The sequence below is a fragment of the Scyliorhinus torazame genome, chromosome 1 (genome assembly GCF_047496885.1).
Source record: "Scyliorhinus torazame isolate Kashiwa2021f chromosome 1, sScyTor2.1, whole genome shotgun sequence".
Lineage (NCBI taxonomy): Eukaryota > Metazoa > Chordata > Chondrichthyes > Carcharhiniformes > Scyliorhinidae > Scyliorhinus > Scyliorhinus torazame.
The window spans coordinates 321,934,335-321,958,229 of NC_092707.1; the positions used below are offsets into that span (position 1 = coordinate 321,934,335).

The 23,895-nt window shown below is 44.5% G+C and overlaps 1 protein-coding gene across 31 annotated transcripts in view; it reads left to right on the plus strand.

Annotated features, from left to right (window-relative positions):
* Nucleotides 1-23,895, plus strand: part of nrxn1a (neurexin 1a) — a 2,579,010-nt gene that overhangs the window by 1,210,925 nt on the left and 1,344,190 nt on the right. For all 31 annotated transcript variants that reach the window (XM_072507900.1, XM_072507883.1, XM_072507882.1 and 28 more), the window contains one exon: nucleotides 4,596-5,034. In XM_072507900.1, coding sequence (XP_072364001.1) covers nucleotides 4,596-5,034 — 439 coding nt within the window. The remainder of the gene's footprint in view (nucleotides 1-4,595; nucleotides 5,035-23,895) is intronic.

Genomic DNA, 23,895 nt, shown 5'->3' on the forward strand with positions numbered 1-23,895 from the left:
TGTGCCGCCTGAGTGAAGAACTAATGCCTGCCATACCCTGATATACGGCAGAGATTTCAAGTCACTGACATTTTATTGATGGATTGGCTGATTTAATGACAACCATCAAATTCTGACGCATTCAGAGCAAATTACCTGTACTTCGATGGAAAAGTCACTGAATGGTCCTTGAGCAATCTGAAAGGGGGCATGATACAAATTTTAGCGCAGCTGCTACATGCCTCATTGATGCTAACCATGAGGAATAAATTTTCCAAATTACCTTGCAAATGAGGGCAACTTATTCCAGAGTCTCAGCTGTCAGTTGCTGCACAATCTTGGATACTTCCCTCAAAGCTTCCATCAGTGTCAGCCATGCCTCATTTGGTAACACTCCTGCCTCAGAGTTAGGTGGTTGTCGGTTTTAGTCCCCTCAAAAACTTGAGCACAAAAATCAAATGGACACTCCAGTGGAGTACTAATGGGGTGCTGGGCGGTTGGAGGTGCAACCTTTCAGGTTAGATGTTAAATCAAGACCTGCTTGCTCTTTAAGTTTGAGGTAAAATGCCTGATTTTGAAGAAGAACATGGGAGTTATCTTTCAGGTCCTGTCCAGTATTTGTCCCTCAATCAACATTACTAAAACAGATAATCTTGTCATTATTATAGAATCACAGAACTTACAGTGCAGAAGGAAGCCATTTGGCCTATCGAGTCTGCACCAACCCTTGGAAAGACCACCCTACTTAAACCCATACCTCCACCCCCTCCCCGTAATCCACCTAACAAGCACCTCTTTGGACTGTGGGAGGAAACTGGAGCATCCAGAGGAAGCAGACACTGGGAGAAATGCAAACTCCACAGACAATCACCCGAGGCCGGAATTGAACCCAGGTCCCTGGAGTTGTGAGGCAACAGTGCTAACCACTATACCACCATGCTGCCCGTATTACCTTGCTATTTATAGGAGCTTGTTTTTGCACCATATATCTGTTGCCTGGAATGCACTCTGGGTTGCCCTGTAAAAGGTGTTATAGAAATTCATGGGCGTGATTCTCTGCTCCCGCGCCGGTTGGGAGAATCGCCTGGGTCGCCAAATTTTCCCGCGACGCCGGTCTGACGCCCTCCCGCGATTCTCCCAAGCGGCGAGAACGGCCCTGTCGAGTTCTGCGCAGCGCAGGCCGAAGAATCGCCCGAGACATCCAAAATGGCGATTCTCCGGCGCCCCTGCTATTCTCAGGCCCGGATGGGCCAAGCGGCCAGCCCAAAACGGCGGGTTCCCCCCCGGCGCCGTCCAGACCTGGTCGCTGCCGGCGGGAACAGTGCGGGAACGCTGGGGGGGGGGGGGCGGCCTGCAGGGGGGGGTGGGGGGGTTGGGGGTGGGGCCTGCACCGGGGGTGGCCTGAAATGGGGTGTGGCCCATGATCGGTGCCCACCGATCGTCGGGCCGTCCTCTCTAAAGGAGGACCTCCTTTCTTCCGCAGCCCCGCAAGATCCGTCTGACATCTTCTTGCGAGGCGGACTCAGAGAGGACGGCAACCACGCATGCGCGGGTGACGCCAGTTATGCGGCGCCGGCCGCGTCATGTTTGCGGCGCCGCCTTTACGCGGCGCCAAGGCCTGGCACGCGTAAATGACACGGCGTCGCTCCTAGCCCATTATCGGTCGGGATAGGGGCCGTTTTGCGCCGTCGTGAACTTCGACGGCGTTCACGACGGCGCGAACACACTGCCTCCATTTCGGAGAATCCCGCCGCATATCTTTCATTTTCTTTTATTTACTTGTGATATTCAAACAATGTCTGTTTTAGGTGAGTACCCAGAAGTTACAGTTACACAACTCCAAATTAATGACTGACCCTCTCCTCAGCCTCCATTAGGAAGTTGACACATTCTCAACTGCACTCTTAATCACCTGGGCGCCACAATGGTACTGACACTGTCCACTTCCCCAACTGATTGCATCTTAAATAATAAACGATGGAGGGCTGCCATGAAGGGATTTAGTGCAGAGGAACATGGGCAGGATCATACACCAGGACCATCCTGTTTTCACTGATTATCAGCCATTTCATTGTCATTATTTTTGATATTTGAATTGAAATGCCTTCACAAACAATTCTGACGATATTTACAACCATCCTGCTTCTGAAGCATTCTTCAGAATATCTTTCATTTTATTGTTTCAGTATTTGCTTTATTCAAATGGTGGTTTGTCTTTTTGATTCTTGGACATTATTTCTTTGGTTTGTGCAAAAAGAAGTATGCAGCATAGTTAAGAGCTGAGCATTTTGTTAAACTGCTGTCTCTGTTGCTCTCTCTGTTTGTGAGGTACAAAGGAAGTGTCTCCAACATGGTTACTTGCAGTTGAGTCCCAAATGTGAGTCTTTTCTCAGTGCATACACAACAGAAAGATGATGACAAAGCCAGGTGGAATTCTTTGCATTTCATTTCATAGATTAAGGACAGAAGAACATTGTGACTAGAATTCCTAAAGGTGCTTTTAAGGATTGACTGGTTTGAAAGATTGCCCGGTGGGCTCATGATGTTCATGTGCAGCTCAGTGAGTCAGCATGGTGTGTAATGGAATGAAAAAAAAAGCCACAAAAGGCATTTTTGGAGACATTGGGGGAATTGAATTCCAACCTGGAGGATTGGTATCATCACAAGCAAAGGTTTCATATTTAACTGAAAGTGAATAAAGTAGGTGTTGATGATAAAGTAAATGTTTTCCCCACCATATGCTTTTGCCAGATGCTTTTACTGTAGTGTCAAACCAGTATGGCCTGCAAGACCTCAGGACTATGGAAGATGCTGGGATAATTAGTTCCTGGACTCCTATTGCGTACAACTAAGAATGTAATTGCAAGTTGTATTACGTCATAGAAACAGTTGCCAAGTGACACTGTAGCAGATTACATTCTTGAGTTCAATTCTCTGGCCACTGGGTATGCCGCACACTTAGAAATCAGCCTTAAAGGAGTTTGTGGAAAGTTTAAAGACCAGTAAAATCTAGGCCAAGCTTTGAGTAAAGGCAATAAGCTGACCTGGGAGGAAGCCTGCGATGAGGCCACAGCGATGGAAATTGCAGAAGTAGATAATTGAAAATTGCAAGGAATCTTTTTTCCTGTGCCAGCAGGGGAGGTCCATCCGCTTTCAGCAGAATGTAGGCCACAGTAGCCAAGCTCACAACCTCAGAGCCAGAAGCTCAAAGGTTACCATTCTCATAATCACCAACCATTTAAGTTGAAGTACCCCATTTCCAGTCAAAGTGCTCAGCCTGTGAGAAGGTCGTTCATATCTGTATATATGCAGAAGTAGAGGAAAGAGAAAAACTCCATGTTGCAGTTATACATTGATCCTAATGCAGTTTCTGATCGGTATTTGGGGGTGGGGGGTGGGGGGGGGGGGGGGGGGGGCGACGCCATCCTGTATCTGGCCCTTGTATTGGAAATCCCGCCACTCAGTATACTTTTTCCCAAGGCGAGTGTGGTCAGTGCGAGATTTCACAACTCTATGTCCCTGCCTCAGCACCAATCGTTATGTGGAGCTGGTAGTCAAAGTTCAAGGTTGACACAGTCAGAGAAGTTGAGAGATGGAGTCAAGCTAATGAGTTGGAAATGGAAGAAGATATTCCAACAGAAATAGAAAAAAGCCAGATGGGATAAGTGAATGTGTGTATGTAGGAAGGAAGAAGAAAAACATTTTTTTTTTCTTTTCATAGTTCCTTGCCAAATAATGATATAAACATGTACTGCTGTTCAGATTTATTTTTTACATGTGCATTACTCCAAACATCATTGTTTGTTTATGTGTTTTGGTTGTGATTGCAGTAAAAGCAAATATTCAACCCAACTTATTAAATTTCAGTTGAAAGTGGTTTAGTCATATATTATTCTGGGAAATTATGTGCACGTGCCATGCTACATTTTATGTACATGCACCACTTAACATTTTAAAGTATACACTTTTTAAAGTGGGAAGGGTATTTGTTGTATTGCAATAGGAGAACATTTTGTTACACTGAACACTCTGTCGGAGAGCTATACATAAAATCTACATGGCTGTTTGCAGTTCACTTATACATGTGAGTCCTTTTTCAGTGCTATACACAACTAATTGAAAATAAAATATAGCAAAATGCTGGAAATATGGACTAGGTCAGTCATCACCTGAAACAAAAAGATGGGTTAATATTTTAATTTAGACCCATTAGCAGAACTTCATAGAACTGCATAGTTTTGATGAAAGATTGCACCAAAACATCAATCCATCTCTTTCTCTTATGTGTTAATTTTCTGCTGTGCCTTTTAAGCATTTTTGATTTTTTAATAAAAATTCAACTTCCAAATTTGGTGATGTTTCTTTTTATATGAACATTAACTTCTCTTCTTTGAATCTGGACATTGCAAAATAGCGAAGATCAGACATCATTGAATTTATTACATCTCTGTTGACTCTATAATTTCCTGATAATAAATATACTATGTTTTCCTTTCTCAGTGCATCGTTTTATAAATCACTGTTAACTGGAGCCATTTTGTCTGCTGCAAGTGTAATGTGGCTTAAAGCTAACTTCCTGAAGAATATAATATTTAACCTTATTATTTCACTTGTAGGTTGTTTATAAAAACAATGATGTTCGGTTGGAATTATCACGGCTCGCAAAACAAGGAGACCGCAAGATGAAGATTCACGGAATGGTGGCCTTCAAATGTGAAAATGTTGCAACGCTAGATCCAATCACATTTGAAACCCCCGAATCTTTTATCTCATTACCAAAGTGGAATGCTAAAAAGACAGGCTCCATTTCATTTGACTTTCGCACCACTGAACCAAATGGATTGATTCTTTTCAGTCATGGCAAACCACGACACCAAAAAGATGCCAAAAACCCACGAATAGTAAAAGTTGACTTCTTTGCAATTGAAATGCTTGATGGACACTTGTACCTTCTGCTCGATATGGGATCTGGTGCTATTAAAACAAAAGCCACTCAAAAGAAGGTGAATGATGGAGACTGGTATCACGTGGACTTTCAGAGAGATGGGCGATCAGGTGAGGCATTTTTACCTTATCAATCACTTTTTTTAAAAAGCCAATAAATCCAGTGGGCATGAGGAGGAAGAGATAGAAAGCAGCATGGGGTCAGGTCACATTTTAGGCTTGGCATTGCCTGAGCATTTCCTATTTCTTTCCTCTTTCCTGATTTGGAGGCAGAACCTGTGCCCACCCAAAATAAGGCTGCAGGAGTCTGCGGGTTCCAAACCTAAAAATGTCCATAACCCCAATCTGAGATATGCAAAGTGTTAGTGCACCGACTGGAACAACGAAAAGCAAGAAAAGGAGTGTTGTCAGAATGGTGGCAGTGCAAATCACATTGGGTGTGATCTGAAGAGGATGCCAGTGAAAATGTTTGAAATGTTTTTCAGCTGTGGGCAGATTCTGGCATTCTGGAGGGTAGGAAAGTGGGTGTGGGTGGGTGGGGAATAGAACGTAACTTCCGAATCACCCAATGCCACATTTTGCAGAATCCCGGAGAGGCGATGGCGAAGTGATATTGTCACTGGACTAGTAAGCCAGACACCCAGAGTAATGCACTGGGGTCCTATGTGCAAATTCCACCACGGAATAAGGATCTGCCATCCTTATCTGGTCTGGCCTACATGTGACTCCAGACCCACAGCAATGTGGTTGACTCTTAACTGCCCCTTAAGGGCAATTAGGGATGGGCAATAAATGCTGGCATAGCCAGCGTCCCATGAACAAATTTTTTAAAATGTGCTTATCCATAGTGGCATCGGTAACCTCCAGTTCCATACAACTGAGATGACATCCCACGGAGCCATATAAATTCTTACTATTGTGGAGCTCACTGTTGTTGAGAATCTGAGTCAATTGCCAGGATTGCATCCCCATGGAATTACCACTCCAAGAGTTTTAGAAAATAGCCAATGTTATTACATCTGTCTTTACCAAAGAGGTAGATGCTACCCAGAACATGGTGACCGATGAGGAAATTCTGACCCGAGAAGGGTTCAAAATTGTTCAGGAGGAAGTGTCAAATAGACTTTTGGAACTTGAAGTCGATAATGCCCTGAGACTGGTGTTATGGGCCAGGGTTTAGAAAACTCCAAAGTATGAGATGGAGTTCACCTGACCTACAAATGTTTATTGAATTTGGCTAGGATGAGCACAATAGCCTGCTTTTCAGGTGTTATTCAATGGAGTTCTTAGGCGCTTTTAATAAAAAAAAACAAGCTTTAGTCTAAGAATTTAGTTAGCATTTGTATAAACACACACAGTAAGAATTTTTATCAACTACAAACATAAAGGCCCCACACAGCTACAGTAATCGGTGTCTCACCCTTAATGAATTTCCCCTTAACTGTTCCAATTCAATAACAAAATCCAAGTAAAACCAGAAACCCTTTTTCAAAGGTGTGGCCCAGCACACAACATTCTTACTGGTATAGGACTTGTTATTGATACTCTGCTCCACTTTTCAAACAACAGGTTTGAATGCCTTTCAGAAAGCAATTATCTCTTTTAAGTTACCAAGCAGTCTGAAAACAGCTTTTAAAATTAAGATAGAGAAACAATTCTTTCCACCTGTGCAGTTCAAACCAGTCCAAAACTCAAAACAAAAGTATAAACTCACAGAGCCACAGCTCAGCTCCACCCACACAATGACATCACTGGAGCCATGTGATAAGACAAAAACCTTTCTTAAAGGGACACTTCCAAGACACGAGATGAGATTCATCCAAGGATTTTGAAGGAAATGAGAGTGGAAATTGCAGAGGCGCTGGACATAATCTTTACGTCTTCTCGAGACTTGAGAGGTGCCAGAAGTGGAGAGTTGCAGACATTATGCCCTTGTTCAAAAATGTTGTAAGAATAATCCCAGCAAATACAGACCAGCCAACTTAATTTCAGTGGTGGGGAATCGCCTCAAAACAATTATTCGGGATAGAATTAATAGTCATGTGGGAACAGCATGGATTGATTAGGAAGGGCCAGCATGGAATTCTAAATTTGTGCTTAGCTAACTGGTTGGGAGCTTTTTCAACAGGTAACATAAATGGTTGATGAGGGTAATGCTGATGATGTGGTGCACGTGGACTTTCAAAAGGGTTTCAATACAATGCCACACAGAGACAAGTGAGAAAAGGTATAGTTCACGCAATAAAAGGTAGCAATGTGGATACAAAATTGGCTGAATAATAGAAAACAGAAAGTAATAATCAATGGATATTTTTGGGCGGGAGGAACGTTTGCAGTGGTGTTCCCCAGGGATCGGTATTGGGATCCATGCTATTCTTGATATCTGTTAATGATCTGGAATTCGGTGTGCAGGGAACAATTTCAAATATTGCGGATGACACAAAACCTGGAAACATTGCAAACTGTGAAGAGCACATGTAGCACTTCAAAAGAACATAGACAAGTTGGTGGAGTGGAGAGACAGGTGACAGATGAAGTTCAATGTGGAGAAGTGTGAGGTGATGCATTTTGGTAGGAAGAATATGGAGAGACAATATAAAAGGGGTAATGTTCTTCAGGGGGTGCAGGAGCAGAGGAGCTGAGTGTACATGTGCATAGATCATTGAAGGTGGCAGGACAGTTGGAGAGCGCAGTTAATAAAGTATGTAGTATGGTGGGCTTTATTAATAGGGATATAGAGTACAAGAACGAGGAGGTATTGGAGAGAGTGCAGGAGATGTTTACAAGAATGGTTCAAGAAATGAGAAACATCAGTTATGAGGATAGCTCGGAGAGGTTGGGCTGTTCTCCTGGGAGAGAAGAAGGCTAAGAAGGGATTTGGTAGAGATGTTCAAAATCATGAGGGGGGCTGGAAAAAGTAGATTGTTCTGCTCGTAAAAAGGATCATGAACGAGAGGGTATAGATTTAAAGTGATTTGCAGAATAAGCAAATGTGTTGCAAGAAAAATATTTTTCACACAATAAGTGGTTCAGGTCTGGAATGCACTGCCTGGAAGTGTGGTGGGGACAGATTCAATCAAAGTATCCAAGAGGACGTTCAATGAGCACTTGAATAGAAACAATGTACAGGGGTGCGGGGAATGGCACTAAGCCATGATTCATCGATTGGAGAACTGGCGCAGGCACAATTGGCCAAAAGGCCTCCTTCTGTGCCAAAACAATTCTGTGATTATAATTTAACTTGTCTTGCCTAAATTAAGGTAGTTGTTTGGTAGATGTTTTTGTAATACATGTTGTCCATGGCTTGCAATGTGCACAATATTCATAGTTCCCTTGTATTTTATTGAAGGATGGTAAAACAAGCATTAAAAACAAGTTCAACATCTGAGATCCAATTAACAATGGTCTCACAATCGGTGCCCGAGCATAATTTTAGACAATCAAGGAATTTTTCTACTTCAGCATGTCTTCAATTAGTTCAATTTTTGAATATTTCTGCTTGAATGTTAAAAAATCAGAGTTAACTGATCTCAGCTCAGGTCTTGTTTGAAGAGATTGCTTTTATTGGTATCTAGCAGCCTTAGTGAAGTGCACATGTGTGTCTACAAAGTAATTACAGGTGGACATTGGTATCTAGCAGCCTTTGTGAAGTGCACATACGTGTCTCCGAAGTAATTACAGGTGGACCTGGTAGTGATTTTCAATTGATGATATCATTGAGTGAACTAGTTTGGAGGAATTGCTACACCACAGGAAGAAGCAGAATTATTGGCCCAAGTCTTCCAGTTTCTGTATCGTTGAGGACCAGACGTACACCTGAGATGGGCGTTGGGACCCTGTGGAATTCCTGACATGCCAACCTACATGGGAATTGTCTGGGAAGTTTCAACTACCAAAGGTGCTCCAGCGTCCTTGCTCCCTGGCTTCCTTGTCAAATGTCTCCGCATCTGAGTGAAAGTAGGCGACATTCGGCAAGGGTCTCGATGGGCAGGGTAATTGCCTGTTGGAAGTTGCAATTTCCATGTTAGAATTGGAGACTTCAGGCATTTTCTTTCACCATCTCGATTTGCTCTATGCCACACACCTCACAGTGATGAAATGATCAGGCAAATTTCAAGTTTGGAGGTCTCTATCACTGTCACTTCGGAAACAGATGGCACAAACTGCATAGGAGCAGCAATTCAGTTCACCATCTGATTCTATCCTCCCCCTGTGGGAAGTGCTTCAAATCTGACTGCCAATTTTATTTAAAAGGCTTGGATTAGAAGCTGACTGCAACTTGTCACACAAAGGCAGAGTAGAATGGTAAGGTTTACGCCAAAATATTGTCGATCATGCTTAGTAGATTATTTTTATCCTCCTGTTGTTCATTTCTCCATGCGCCCTTACCCTCACCCCCAACCCCATCCCCAGCCACAGTAATACTTATACATTTAAAAAGTCTTGAATCAATATTAGACTAGCTTGTTCTTCCTTCCCACTGGAGCATAAACCCATCAGCGGGTTTTAAGTCAGGGAACATGTTAAATTGAAGGAACAGTATTCCCTCTGGGTTCCCGCCTGCCCTGACTTCACAGTGGTTTCACGCAGGGGCGGGCAAGGCCCCACACCCAGATTTGCCCTAATTATTGCCATTTCCTACCCGGCACACGCATGTTGGAAAAAGAAACAAGCTTCAGGCAAAAGATGCAGGAAGCAAGAGCTGAATAAAACAATAAATCAAGGAAAAAGTGTTCACATGGTACGAAAAGGATGTATGAAGGAACTCAATTCACAGTCTGAAGACAAACTGTCATTAAATGTACCTGCTATTGCTGGTGCAACAAACCAATACTGGGTCACTCCATTACTGGACAGTCAGCCGGTAGAAATGGAGGTGGACACTGGGGCAGCTGTCTCGCTGGTGCCAGAGACTGTTTATTAAGAAAAGCTCTGACATATTGTTCTGCAACCCTTGAAGATAGTGTTGAAAACATAAACTGGAGAAGTGGTTCCGTTGAGCGGCCATATTGATGTAATAGTTCAATTAAATGGAGAGGCGGCAGATGTATCCTTGCACATTTTCAAAGGAAGTTATCCGGCACTAATAGGAAGAACTTGGCTGGATAAGATCAGATTAAATTGGGCCGAGGTAAATCTCATGACAGATTCCGAATCAGGCCTACCCAAAATCTTGAAGAAACATGCCATTGTCTGCAACGGTGAGTTGGGAATGAAGGATACCTCAGTTAAAACTGAATATCAAGGAAGAAAATCACGCAAGATGCTGAAAGACTAAGTCAATGCCATACACAATCAGACCGAAGATAGAGGCAGAATTAGAACACCTGGTCAGAACGGTAATCCTTGAACCCATCAACATGAGTGATTGGGTGACGCCAACCGTACCCGTGATGAAAAAAGACAGATCTGTACTCATTTGTTACGATTTTAAAGTCGCCATTAATCCTGAACTGTGTGCAGAACAGTCCCTATACACGTGATTGATGACATAATCATTGGATTGACTGGAGGCAACACTGAAGTAAAATCAACCTCAGTCAAGCGTATCTTCAAATGAACGTGGATCGAGATTCACAACAGTTATCAACAATTGTGACACACAATGGGTTATTTTGGTACAAAAGATGAACATTTGGCATCACTTCAGCGTCAGTGCTGTTCCATCAAGTTATGGACCAAATCTGAAGTGGATTAGATGCAGTCCAATATTATCTGGATGATAAAAAGAAAATGCTGAAAAATCTCAGCAGGTCTGGCAACATCTGTAGGGAGAGAAAGGGTCATCTGGACTCGAAACGTTAGCTCTTTTCTCTCCCTGCAGATGCTGCCAGATCTGCTGAGATTTTCCAGCATTTTCTTTTTGGTTTCAGATTCCAGTATCCGCAGTAATTTGCTTTTATCTGGGTGACATCTTGGTTACTGGAAAGAGTGAAGAAGAGCATCTCCACAACCTAGATGCCACACTCTAGAGACTGGAAGATTATGGATTAAGTGTCCGAAAAGACAAATTTGATTTTTTTCCAAACTTCAATTGATTTTCTGGGTAATGTCATCGATGCCAAGGGACTGCATAAGTCGCCTTCAAAGGCCAAAGCCGTAACCAAGGCACCAGACCCTCACAATGTTAACCAGCTTCGATCTTTCTTAGGCTTGCTTAATGACTGCGGAAGGTTTGTCCCTAATCTGGCGAAAATTATAAAACCTTCTACTGTATCAAAATAAAAAGTTGACATGGATCAAGGTAAGAGAGCATTCATGCAAGTCAAAGAGGCACGACTCAAGACAGAAGTCATGACATATTTTGATCCAAATTTACCCCTGCAACTAGCATGTGTTGCATCACTTTATGGGGCTGGGTGTGTTTTCCCACAGAATGCCACAAATTCAGAGAAGCCAATAGCTTTCATGTCAAGGACCTTGAATAAAGCTGAAAGCAATTATGTACAGATATAGAAAGAAGCCCTAGGAATCATTTTTGGAATAAAATGGTTTTGAGCAATTCCTGTATGGGAGGAAATTTACTTTATTGGTGGACCATCGTCCATGAACAATGATTTTTGGATCTCGATACCGGGATTACGTCACTGACGATGAACAGAATGCAGAGGTGAGCATGGCTCTTGTCAGCACACACATATACAATCAAATATCGTCAGTCAAACCTTCATGGGGATGCAGGTGGATTCTCCCAATAATCCTTACCAAATGGTTCATTGATTAGCAGTCTGTGTGGCAACATTTTCTATTTCAAGCAAGGAGTTAACATTGCTGTAACCGCAGGACAGGTGAAGAAATATACCAGAAGTGATCCAGTGCTGTCAGAGGTTATGGGCACGATGCTTCAAGCAAACCCTGTGTTAAAGCCAAATTCCATCTGAAGACTTGAGTTATCCATATAGGCATTCCTCTGTGGAAAGTGACTCATCATTCCACCATTATTAAAAAAGTATGTATTATACCATTTACATGAAGGCCACTGTGGTATTGTAAGGATAAGGAGATAGGCAGAGCTATTTTGTTGGCTGGGGCTAGATGCTAAAATCCAGGAGAAGGAGGGTATATGTTTGTCTTATGCAAAAGTGCGGAACCTGCTGCCATTAGGGCAGCACGGTAGCACAGTGGTTAGCCCTGTCACTTCACAGCTCCAGGGTCCCAGGTTCAATTCCCAGCTTGGGTCACTGTCTGTGCGGAGTCTGCACGTTCTCCCCGTTCCTGCGTGGGTTTCCTCCGGGTGTTCTGGTTTCCTCCCACAGTCCAAAGATGTGCAGGTTAGGTGGATTGGCCATGCTAAATTGCCCTTAGTGTCCAAATAAAAAGGGTAGGTGGGGTTACTGGGTTACGGGGATAGACCTTAAGTAGGGTGCTCTTTCCGAGGGCCGGTGCAGGCTGGATGGACTAAAAGGCCTCCTTCTGCACTGTAAATTCTATGATTCTATGATTAGCCCCATTGCAACGGCCAGAAGAGGCCCGGCAACATGTACATATTGCTTACGCTGGTCCATTGGAAATGGTGCATGTTTCTCATTCTAATCGATGCTCACTCGAAGTGGTCTGTAGTTGCCATCATGAAGTCAACATCATTGGAAAAAGCAACTGAGAGATTGGATGAAACCATCAGCAGATTTAGTTACCCTGAAAAGCTGGTGAGCGATAATGGACCACAGTTCACATCTGAAGAGTTCATAAACTACTTGAAGGAGAAGAGAACTCAACACATTCAGTCTGCTCCTCGTCACCCTGTCATAAATGGGCTGGGAGACTGTTTAGTTTAGACAATGAAACATTCGTTCAAGGTAATCAGGGAACAAGGTTCATTGTCTAAATGTTTGAATGAATTCCTGATCATGTACAGGAATACTGCACTTTCAATAACTCAAGTTTCTCTAGCACTGCTAATGGTTAAACGTCTACTACGCACAGCATTCAATTTGCTAAAACAACCCAAGACAAAAGAAATGCTGAGAAAAAACAAGATCAGGTCATATGGTGGGAGAGCAAGGTGAAACATTGTGTTTTTTGCTAAGGTCAAGACGTTCTGTCAAGAAATTATACCACAAGTGAAAAGTGGATTCCTGCCACCACCTGAGCACAGACAGGACTGGCCTCCTACATCATACAAACCCGAGATGATGTCATATGGAGAAGGCATCCGATCAACTTTTGGCGACAAGAACCAATTTTCCAGAGGCAAAACCGATAAGAGTCAAAATCCAGCTGTGCCAAAAGACGACCAGAACCTTCCCAAGAACTTGACTCTAACCGAACCAAATGAGGAAAACAACACCTCAATTGCGAATCGAACATTGTGTCAACCTCAGATCACCAGGCCGACTCCGGTTAAGATAACCATCAATGACGTTCACACCTAGCTAAAGACACCAGAGGTTGCAGCAAGTACTAAAAAGCAGGTGCGTGAGGTTTGGCAACACCCACACAGAGAACGACGACCTCCGGTACTTCTGACGTATTGACTGTTATTGTTGATTAATTGTTCATGTTGCTAATTTATTGTTAATGTTTAATGTGTCAGGGATCTTTGATTTAAAGGGGGAGGAAATGGTGTGTATTCATAGTGTTTCCTCACAAGCAGCCTTGCAGCTGAACAGGGGCACATTAAGAGAACGATTGCGCGATGACATCATCAGCCGGTTGTGCGGGCAAACAGGCAGTCTAACATCGCAGCCTGTACTGCTAACATCTTCTAAATAAAGCTCTATTGTGTTGGTGGAACCTCCAAGGCCTGCAGACTCAATCTTGAATCCACCACAATGGAGGTTTCCCTCAGAGTGCTGAATCAAACCTGTGCCTGCAAGAAGAGGTCCTAAATGTTGAGAGGAACAGAATACTTTGAGGGAGCTGCTTCTGGCCAGCTCTCAGGTGCAGAATGCGGGAAAGTCTCCCTCAAAATTTCTTATCTTACTGAGAAACATCTCAAATGTTGTACAATAATATACACAATTATCCGTGGCATCAGACATTGAGGAAATGATGGAACTTATTATTAAGGGTGTCTTAACAAAGCAGTTAGAAATGCATAATATAATCAGCACAAGTCAATGTGGTTTTACAAAAAGGAAATCTTATTTGACAAATTTACTAGAGTATTTTGAGGATGTAATGAGTAAGGTAGTCAAAGAGGCAGCAGTGGATGTACTGCATTGGAAGGATCGTCCGCTTCGCCGGCAGTGCACCCATGCTCGCAGGTTTCTTGATGATATGGGTTGGCCACAATGGGAAACCACATTGGCCGGCTGCCGGAATGGAGAATCCGGCTGCCAGCGGGGGGAGAATCCCGCCCATTGGGTGCCTGGATTTTCAAAAAAAGCATTCCATCACATTCCACGCAAAGGTTTATTAGGCAAGGTAAGCGTTCATGGGTTGGGGTTAAATATTTGCAGAGGAATGGCGAACAGTCAGGAAGCAAAGAGTGGGCATAAATAGGCTATTTTCAACTTGGCAGGCTGCGACATGTGGAGTGCGCTCGAAATGACACTCAGTCATTTTTTTTGCTGATGATACAAAGGTAGGTAGAAATGTGAGCTGTCAGGAGGATACAGAGAGGCTGCAAAGGAATATAGACAGATTAAGCAATTGGGCAACAAGAAGACAGGTGGAATATAGTGTGGGAAAGCGTGAGGTTTTTAATTTGATCATAAGACTGGAAAAACTGAGGGTGTACAGACAGCCAGGTTTTCTCCCTAGATCTTCTGACACTTCATTAATGAAAAGCAAGGGCAGCACGGTAGCACAGTGGGATATCCCTGCTGCCTCAGAGCGCCGAAGTCCCAGGTTTGATCCCGGCTCTGGGTCACTGTCTGTGTGGAGTTTGCACAATCTTCCCATGTTTGCATGGGTTTCGCCCCCACAACCCAAAGATATGCAGGTTAGGTGGATTGGCCACTCTAAAAATTGCCCCTTAATTGGAAAAATGAATTGGGTACTCAAAATTTGTAAAAACAAAAAATCAATGAAAAGCAGAGGCACGTGTTTTACGACATCACTCTAACATGCGGGGCCTCAAGTGAAAGTAAAGGTCCCCCCTCCACCTTCACCAGCACCGGCGCTTCAGTGCCCCATCCACTACCACCGCTGGCATTCGCACATAATGCGAGTGACGCCCCCCCCTCCCCAGCTAATGGGTTCCCTTGAGGCCCCGCTCCCTGGCATTGCCAAGCTGGCACTGCTCCAACATTTCCAGGGTGCCAGTGGACAGTGCCAAGCCCCTGACCATCCGGGAGCTACACTGGCCTCCTTACTCCCGGCATGGTCATCTCAACTGATGGAAAGCAATAGTGATTCCCACCGGTGTGGCATCACGGCGACGGGGAGGAAGATCCAATGCCCGCCAGAAGATACGGCGTTATGCTATTTGGATAGACTTTAATTCATGCTAATTGATGGTAATCAGATTCACACCCTTGCTAGGCGTGAACCTGATTACGTGGCTGCTGTGAGGTAGGGAAGACCTCATTCTGATATTTCCTCGGCGCAAATCCCATTATGGCACTCTCGCGAGAGTTAGCAGCCAAAACAGGATTTGCCCCCACATCAAATGGGCCCAGACAATACCCCCCCCCCCCCCCCCCGCAACCGAAGAATATTTTATGAAAGGTTTGAAACTTACATCTTGATGTACAGGAAAAACTTGAGTGTGCTCATTCAAGAAACACATTCTCCCCGTGTCTGCGTGGGTTTCCTCCGGGTGCTCCAGTTTCCTCCCACAGTCCAAAGACATGCAGCTTCGGTGGATTGGCCATGATAAATTGCCCTTAGTGACCAAAAAGGTTAGGAGGGGTTATTGGGTTACGGGGATAGGGTGGAAGTGAGGGTTTAAGTGGGTCGGTGCAGACTTGATGGGCCGAATGGCCTCCTTCTGCACTGTATGTTCTATATCCTATGTGCTATGTTCTATGAAAGGAGTCACCAATATTATGATTCTGTAGATAATAATTTGTCAAATATTTTAAGGTGCAATTTTATAATTTTGAATCTTAAAAGCAATACTTTGCTAATTTCCAAGGTGAGTTTTTGCACTTGTACCTCATGGTACGATTTTGTGTCCACACCTAGAAACATTCAGAGAAAGCTTCCCGAGATGGATGCATTAAACTCATTGGAGGAGAATCTTTGGTCAGTGCAGGCATTTCTCCCATTACAGAATGGTTCTGTTGGGAAATGGAATTCAAATCCATTTAGCTGATTGGAATTGTGGAATTTTAATCTAGGCTTGTTTTTGCAAATGAGCCTTTTTATTTACAGGACTCCACTCCCAGCACAGGGTCTCATTCAATAAGTGCATGGGTTGGATAATCAGGTGTATATATTCGCATATCTCATTCATGATAGTTCCAGTTTTCTAACAATTTAAACTGTCTGAAAATATGGTGCATCACATCTTGGCCCTGCTTACTTCAACACCCATACCTCCAACCTGCGTCCGTTGAGCAAAGAAACTTTTACTCCAGCTTAGGGAGTAACAGGGCATCTCACTATAAACTAAAGAGCCCTGTGTGGAAAATCAAGTTTTAATTTGTGGTTTAAATCCCAAGGCTTCTTATACAATACAGCAATAATATATTCCTATTTTTCATTCATTTTTTAAAAATAAATTTAGATTACCCAATTATGTTTTCCAATTAAGGGGCAATTTAGCGTGGCCAATCAACCTACTCTGCACATTTTTGGGTTGTGGGGGCGAATCGTGCCACGCCGCCCCAACGCCGGCACGCGATTCTTCACAGAGCGGAGAAACGGCGCCATTGGCGCCAGCGTGGTTGGTGCGGTGCCGGTCGGGGGCCACTCTCAGGGCCCACCCCCCGCCGATTCTCGGCCCGGGGTGGCGCCACCGCCTCTCAAACCTGCTCTCAGCCGGCGGGACCTCCACGTTGAAGGCTCCGTGGGCGGCCTGTGGGGGACGGGAGGCGGTCCGTCCCGGGGGGAGGGGGGGCTCTGATATGGCCTGGCCCGCGATTGGGGCTTTAGGAATCTACCGTGCGGTTTAAGTGTAGTCTCGTATACACTTCAAAACTCAGTAGAATTTAAGTTACACTTCTCGGATGCGAAATAAAAATCTTTTTTTGTGTCTATTGATTATAATTAAGAGACTGAAATCTTCTTTTGGTTCCAAATCAAGTGTTATCAATAAAGCCCTTGCCAGCAAAAGACTTTAAGAGAAATAATTGGCTTAATGATTAACAACAGATTTAACTTTCAAAATACAGTAATGGTTCTTGCTCAAAGCAAAACAGCTTGTGTGAACTTCAAGAGTTAGAGTGGAAATATGAAAGTACGAAATAAGGATAGCGAGTAGTTAGATGAAAGGTATAGAGTGATCCTGGATGGAAAATGTCTGCCCAGACCTCTATGTTTAAAGAGAATGTTATCAGTCTGACTCCATCTGTCCCTACCCCTGTAATGTGCTGATTGGTTTGGATGGGTTTCACTATGTTGCATTTTTAGATGTTTGTGTGTGTTGGAATGTGAGATATTCTTTTAATCAATTCTAGCTTTCACTGGTAATATTGCTGACTGCGCTACTATCTGTAATCTGAACGATGGTGGGTTCATGTAGTCATGGCGAACTTGATCTGATTGTGGTATGGCTGCATAACTTTTGCAATTCTGTTCATTAGAACAATGGTCAGTTTATAATATCAATAAAATGTTGCAGAAGGATTCGCTAGCTTTTGAATGTTTCAAATTCTGTGCTTTGCCACTGCAAACTCTGCAAGCTGTCTGTTTTTGTAATGATGAAATTCATTTTAAAATAGATTTTAAACTGGTCTTTAGTATTGACATTGGCTAAATCTTTTACCTCTTTTACCCTTTTACCTATCAGAAATAACCAGTTCCCTTCAGGCGCTCACCGATCGGTGGGCCAGCCTCTTTGGCTGGGGGCCTCCTTACTTCCACACCGGCCCCTGTAACTCTGTGCCATGTTGCGTCAGGGCCGGCACGTTGAAGGGAGCCACTGTGCGTGCGTGCATTGGCGCCGGTGCCACTGCGCATGTGCGTGAACCGCTCCAGTCCCGTGCTGGCCCTCTGTAGGGGCCAGAATTGCTGATCCTGAGGCCGTGTTGACGCCGTCAAGAAACGCGACGGTGTTTCTGACAGCATCAACACTTAGCCTCAGGATCACAGAATCCCGCCCATTGTCTCTGGTGTTTCTTATTTTGCTTAACTTTTAAATGGCAGTTTTAAAATTCCGTATGTTTGCTCAAAAACTGGACAAAAACATCCAATTTATTGGCTCATCAAATTGATGTTTACAAGAGGAAAATTGGATGGTGATCCATAAAGTTGAACTTGCATTAATTTTGCTCCTGTTGTGATTCTTTAAATGTCTTTAGGTGGTGTGGGGTGCAGCAGGTTCATGGACATTTCTGCTTATGTTCCAGCTCTGCTGCAATGCTGTAATAATGATTTTCCAATTAGAAGTTCTCATATGCGTTTGGTTTTTGGAGAGAAAAGATGAGAAACAACAAGGCTATGTAGGACAGGCAGCCTGCACCTGAAGCTGCTGACACAGTTCAAAGAACAGACTTTCAGGCCAGTGTGCCCATAAAACTCCATTTGTATCTGGAGAGACTTCAGACTTGATATTAACTCTATCAAAGCAGGAGTAGTTTGTAATTATCATGGGGAGGGTCAGATTTAAAACTTTAAATCATGAAATGTGATCACAATCCACATTTATTTGTCATACTTGCTGCCTTTTCTATTGCGGCTGGTTGTGTGATGTGCAAGTGTCAGACTGTGAAGAGGTGGGCACTGAATTCTAATATTCAAATCAAGATCCCATAATGCAATTCAGAACCTATTTTAATTTATCATTAGCTGACTGGCTGGGTTTCTCCAGGCTGATGAAGCCTGGGTAGCTAAATGGAGGCGAGAGCAAGTTTTATCAAGCATTCTGCGTTTTCAGGAGCATTGCCTGGAGCTGGGGGATTACTCCCCAGCTGGCTCTTCAAACAAACATTTTGTTGATCATGGCTTCTCCACTTTGATTCAATGGATCGATTCCGCCTGTCATGATATATATATACTGGGATGTAAAGGGTTAACAAGTTAATGATAATGATTCATACCACTGGAGGAACCATAGAACAGTCATCTATATATATCATGTGACTTGGGGAATCTGGGATTATTCGTAAAAGAAGATTAGATAGTGAGAGGATTAGACAGTGAGGTGTGAGAGAGAGCAATTGTATATTTGAGAGTTCTGTAAATTAGAGAGAGCATAGTTTTATACAATAACCTTCTACTTTAGGAATGTGACCGAATCTTAGTTAGTAGTATAAATAAATTTATAGTTTTGTTTGTTAACAAAACTTTGTGTTCTTTATTCAACACTATGCATCCGAGCCATCCAGGTAAAGCAAAATAGAGAACACAACATTGCCCACTTCCAACCCCGATCTTTGACTCCCTCTCTCCCGATTGACATGCTATGATTCTCCCCGCCACGACTCAAGCTCCTCTGATGGTTGGGGACTGCACGCTTTCCCAGTTCTGGCCTCTTATAACTGGCTTTACCACCCAACAGCTGGCCAGCCTGTCAATCTGGACAGCTGCTGGGTGGGAAACAGAATTTTTAAAAATGGTAATGAGGTTAAATTCAGCAGGACTTGTGAAACCCATGGGATATCTGGCTTTCTCCTCCGCAACTGGATTTCTTCCACATTTATTGTAAATATCAGGACCTTTGAATCGCCAGGGAAGCTATCACACATGCTGCAAACAGATCTGCAGCCAAACACCACAACAGGTAGTATATTGCCAGTAGCTGTTAAGTCACAATCGTATTTAAATTTGATACAGCAAAGTCCTTTCAAGTTGTCAGTGGGGACATTGTGAATCAGCAGTGCACAGATGTGTGAAATAAGTCACAGATGCATTGTTTATTCAACCATCACTATTCATCTCCTTCCCACGGACAGTCAGTAGCTGCATGAGAGTGCTTTGCTGAATTACACCATGGCAGTATTCCTGAAAGTGCAGTGGGCTATCCATTGCATCCTGATGGCCCAGCATCTTTCATTACCTGTTGCCACTAGTTATATAAATTGCAAACAGTTCCACTCTCCTGAAGCGGAGGAGGCTATCTATAGTTATCATCATTTATTGCAAGTAAATGCTCACTTTCTTGGAAACTGTCAATTTTACACCTAAGGAAGGTTATACTTGCCTTATAGGGGGTGCAGCAAAGGTTCACTGCCTTGTTCCAGAGGTGATTGGGATGTCCTGTGACAAGCGATTGAATAAAATGGACCCATATTCTCTGAAGTTTAGAAGAATGAGAAGTGACCTCATCATATAATTTACACTGCAGAAGGAGGCCATTCGGCCCATCGGGTCTGCACCGGCCTTTGGAAAGAGCACCTCACCTAAGCCCACACCTCCACACTGTCCCTGTAACCCCACTGAAGGACAATTTAGCAAAGCCAATCCACCTAACCTGCACATCTTTGGACTGTGGGAGAAACCACGGAGCACCCGGAGGAAACCCACGCAGACACAGGGAGAACGTGCAAACTCTGCACAGAGAGTGACCCAAGCCGGGAATCGAACCTGGGACCCTGGAGCTGTGACGCAACTATGCTAACCACTGTGCTACCGTGCTGCCCCTATCATCAAGATATTAAAACATCTTAAAGGGCTTGGCAGTGAAGATGCCAAGTGGCTGTTTCCCCTGGCTGGACATGCTAGAATTAGGGGCATTTTCTTTCAGGGGAAATCCAGATGGTTATACCATCCAGATGGCAAGAACATTTATAATGTATTCTATAAGAACAGCTCATTAAGAAGGCTGTTCTAACCAGTAAAAGGATGTATTTTTTAATGAGATGCTGTCACCCCTGGCTGGCCTAGCATTATTGCCCTTCCCTAAATGTCCTCAAACTAAGGGCATGATCCACCGGCTGCATTGCGCTCTCGCTCGAGTGGGGTGCAGCTGGAGAATCCTGGGATAGGCCTCTCGCGTGCGGGCTTCCCAGCAGCCTTCATGCCTCGCTAGATCCACCCAAATCCCACGATGCGTCGGAGTCAGGATCCCGGCCAAAAGGGGTGGGACCATACGCTTCGCATTGCGCACCAAAGTCAGTTAAACCCGACTTCAGCAGAATTACCCGATATCCACCGACCTCCCGGACTATACTGGCTTCCCCAGCGAGGCCGCAGCCAGGCCCGTTCAGCACTGGTCCACGGTGGAACGACACTGGGGGATCTCCAGGGCCATCGGAGGCCCCTGGGTGGCCAGGGATAGTGCAGGGTGGCTTCCTGATTCTCCCCCTGGAACGCAAGCATCTTGGCACTGCCCAGCTGGCACCTTGGCACAGCCGCCCTGGCACTACCAAGGTGCCTGAGTGGCACTACCAGGCTGGAAGGAGCACTGCCCAGGTACCAGGATGGCAGTGTAAGGGTATACAGGTGACAGGGTGGCACTGCAACGGCTCAGGGGCTGAAGGGGGCAATGCTCAAGAAAGGAGGATGGAGGGGGGTATGAAGGGTGAGGGGGTGCAGGGCATGTACGTATAGGCTGGTGATTCTTGCTGAGTCAGGTTTAGGGCCGACAAGGGATGGCGTAGTGGTTATGTTATTGGACTAGTAATCCTGAGACCCACGGCAAGGTCTGGGGCCCCAGGATCGAATCCCAGAATGGCAAATGGTAATATTTGAAATCAATGCAAATCTGGAATTAAAATTCTAATGATGACCATGAAACCATTTTCGAATGTCGTAAAAAAAAGCCATCTCGTTCACTAATGCCCCTTAGGGAAGGAAATCTTCCATCCTTACCTGGTCTGGCCGATATGTGACTCCAGACGCACAGCAGTGTGGTTGATTCTCAAAAGTCCAGTTCGTGATGGGCAACAAATGCTGGCACAGCCAACTATGCCCACACCCCGTAAACAAGTAAACAAAAGGGCTATCCATCCCCAAGAGGCTAATTAAGAGTTGTGTTAAGCATACTTAAAGTTTCCTGACCCAACAGGCTGCGGTTAACTTCTTGACCTTGAGTTCGGTGGCAGTTTAGGACTCAGTGCCTCGCCAGCTTGGTTTTGGCTGCGACAAAGTCTGCCTTGTAGAGTGTTTCTCTGACCACCACTCTCAAGCCCCTGAGCACATTTTACATTTTTGTTGTGTAAAGTTTGAAAAAGATCAGCGAGAGGGTACCTGCGTGTTGAAGCGTGCTCTCAGTTACTTACCATCCATTCATACTCCTCTCAAGTTGGCAGGCTTTTGAAAGGCACCATAACATCCTTATTTGGACTACCAGGCTATTTAAGGAGTCATCTGTGTGAAAATCCGAATGAATGACTGCTTGGCCACAGAGTAGGTTCCGGGACGCGGAAACAGTTCCAACTTCTGTTTTCCTGCCTCCAGAGAGAAACTTCAGCCCTCTGTGTTTACTCTATCAAAAGCATTACATTTTAAAGATCTTCGATAAGGTCACCCCTCAGCCTCTCTTTTTCATGAGAAAAGAGATACAGCTTTTCTGTTAGGCTTAATCTCACAGTCTGTTACCATCCCCATAAATCTCATTTTACCCCTCTCCAGGGTCTCTGTCGGCTTTTTAGAATATGGCAACCATGCATGCAGTACTTTATTTGTGCACCAACTGAGGTTCAATAGAAGTTTAGCTTTGCTTCTCTACTTTTCACTTCTAGCAATACAAAAATAAACCGGTAGCCGATGCGGCGGACAATCCAGCGCCGTCAAATAAACGGTCGATGCTCCGGTCTCCAGCTGGCAGCAGTGTTGAGGTTCGCACCCCGCGCTAACAGGAGGATGCAAAAGGGCCAATTACCAGGCTGGGCACCGGATTCTCCAAGCCTGTGTGATTCTCCGGTCCCCTGGGTCAGGTTTCATGTGGGCGATAATTGGTTCAGGTATTTTGCAGCATGGCAAGCTGTGGATCTTGGGTGGACCAAATGGGTAACTCTATAAGGGATTTGACCCCCAAAGTCGATTGGAGGGCCCCCTCCCCGCACAATACAAATTCTGCCCACCCCACCCGCATAAGACCCCTCACTAGATCCCCACCACCAGAGGCCCATTACAGAGACTCACACTACAAACTCTCCCATAAGAGAGACGACCACCAGAACCCCTCCCATTACAGAGACCCCAGCAGAGACTCCTCCCATAGGACTGCATCCCACCAGAGAACTCTTCCATAAGAGAGCCATCCACCAGAGACCCTCAATCAGTTCAATCAGAGACAGTGAAAGAATTACTGCTTTAAAGCTCATCTGTGCAACATGCCTATTGGTCCAAACAGAAAAAACAGCACCTGTAAATTCCTAGAAAAGGAAAACCACATCAGCTGATTTTAAACCCCCTCAGATCTTTGATCTGCAATGCTTTCATTCACATCAGTGGAAATTGGTTTCCAAGGCTATGATTGACAGCTTGAACACTTAGTCAATTGTCTGGATTGTTCAATTTAATTAATATTCACACTTGAATGGATCTCAAGTACCCAGCTCTGAAACTAAATTGAATGTTTCTAAACATCTAGCTATGATTGACAGCTCATGGGCCTCACCAAAACCAGTTAAGTGCAAGTGCTTTCTGCAGAGAAAAGAAGAAGTAAGGGCACTTAACTGCCTTTGTGTGGTCTAAGAGCTCGGGGTCTCTGTAATGGGAGTCTTTGGTGCAGGATCGTTGGGGGGGGGGGCTCGTTTTACCTTCATACTGTGGGCGGGGGGGGGGGGGGGGCGGGCAGGGAGCTGACCTAGCAAATCTCATGGTTGGGATTGTGTGGGAATTTCCCGGGGGAGGGGGGGAGGGGGGAAGCCACAGCCGCCGGACCTTGCTATCGGGCCACCCACTTGAAATGGCAGTCTGATAGCGGGATTTGTGATACAATGCTTCACAATCTCGCCATGCATAAATTTGCATGGCAAGGGACAATGAATCACCCGTGAATTGCTGCTCTCAGCATGAGTGCAAATCAAAGGT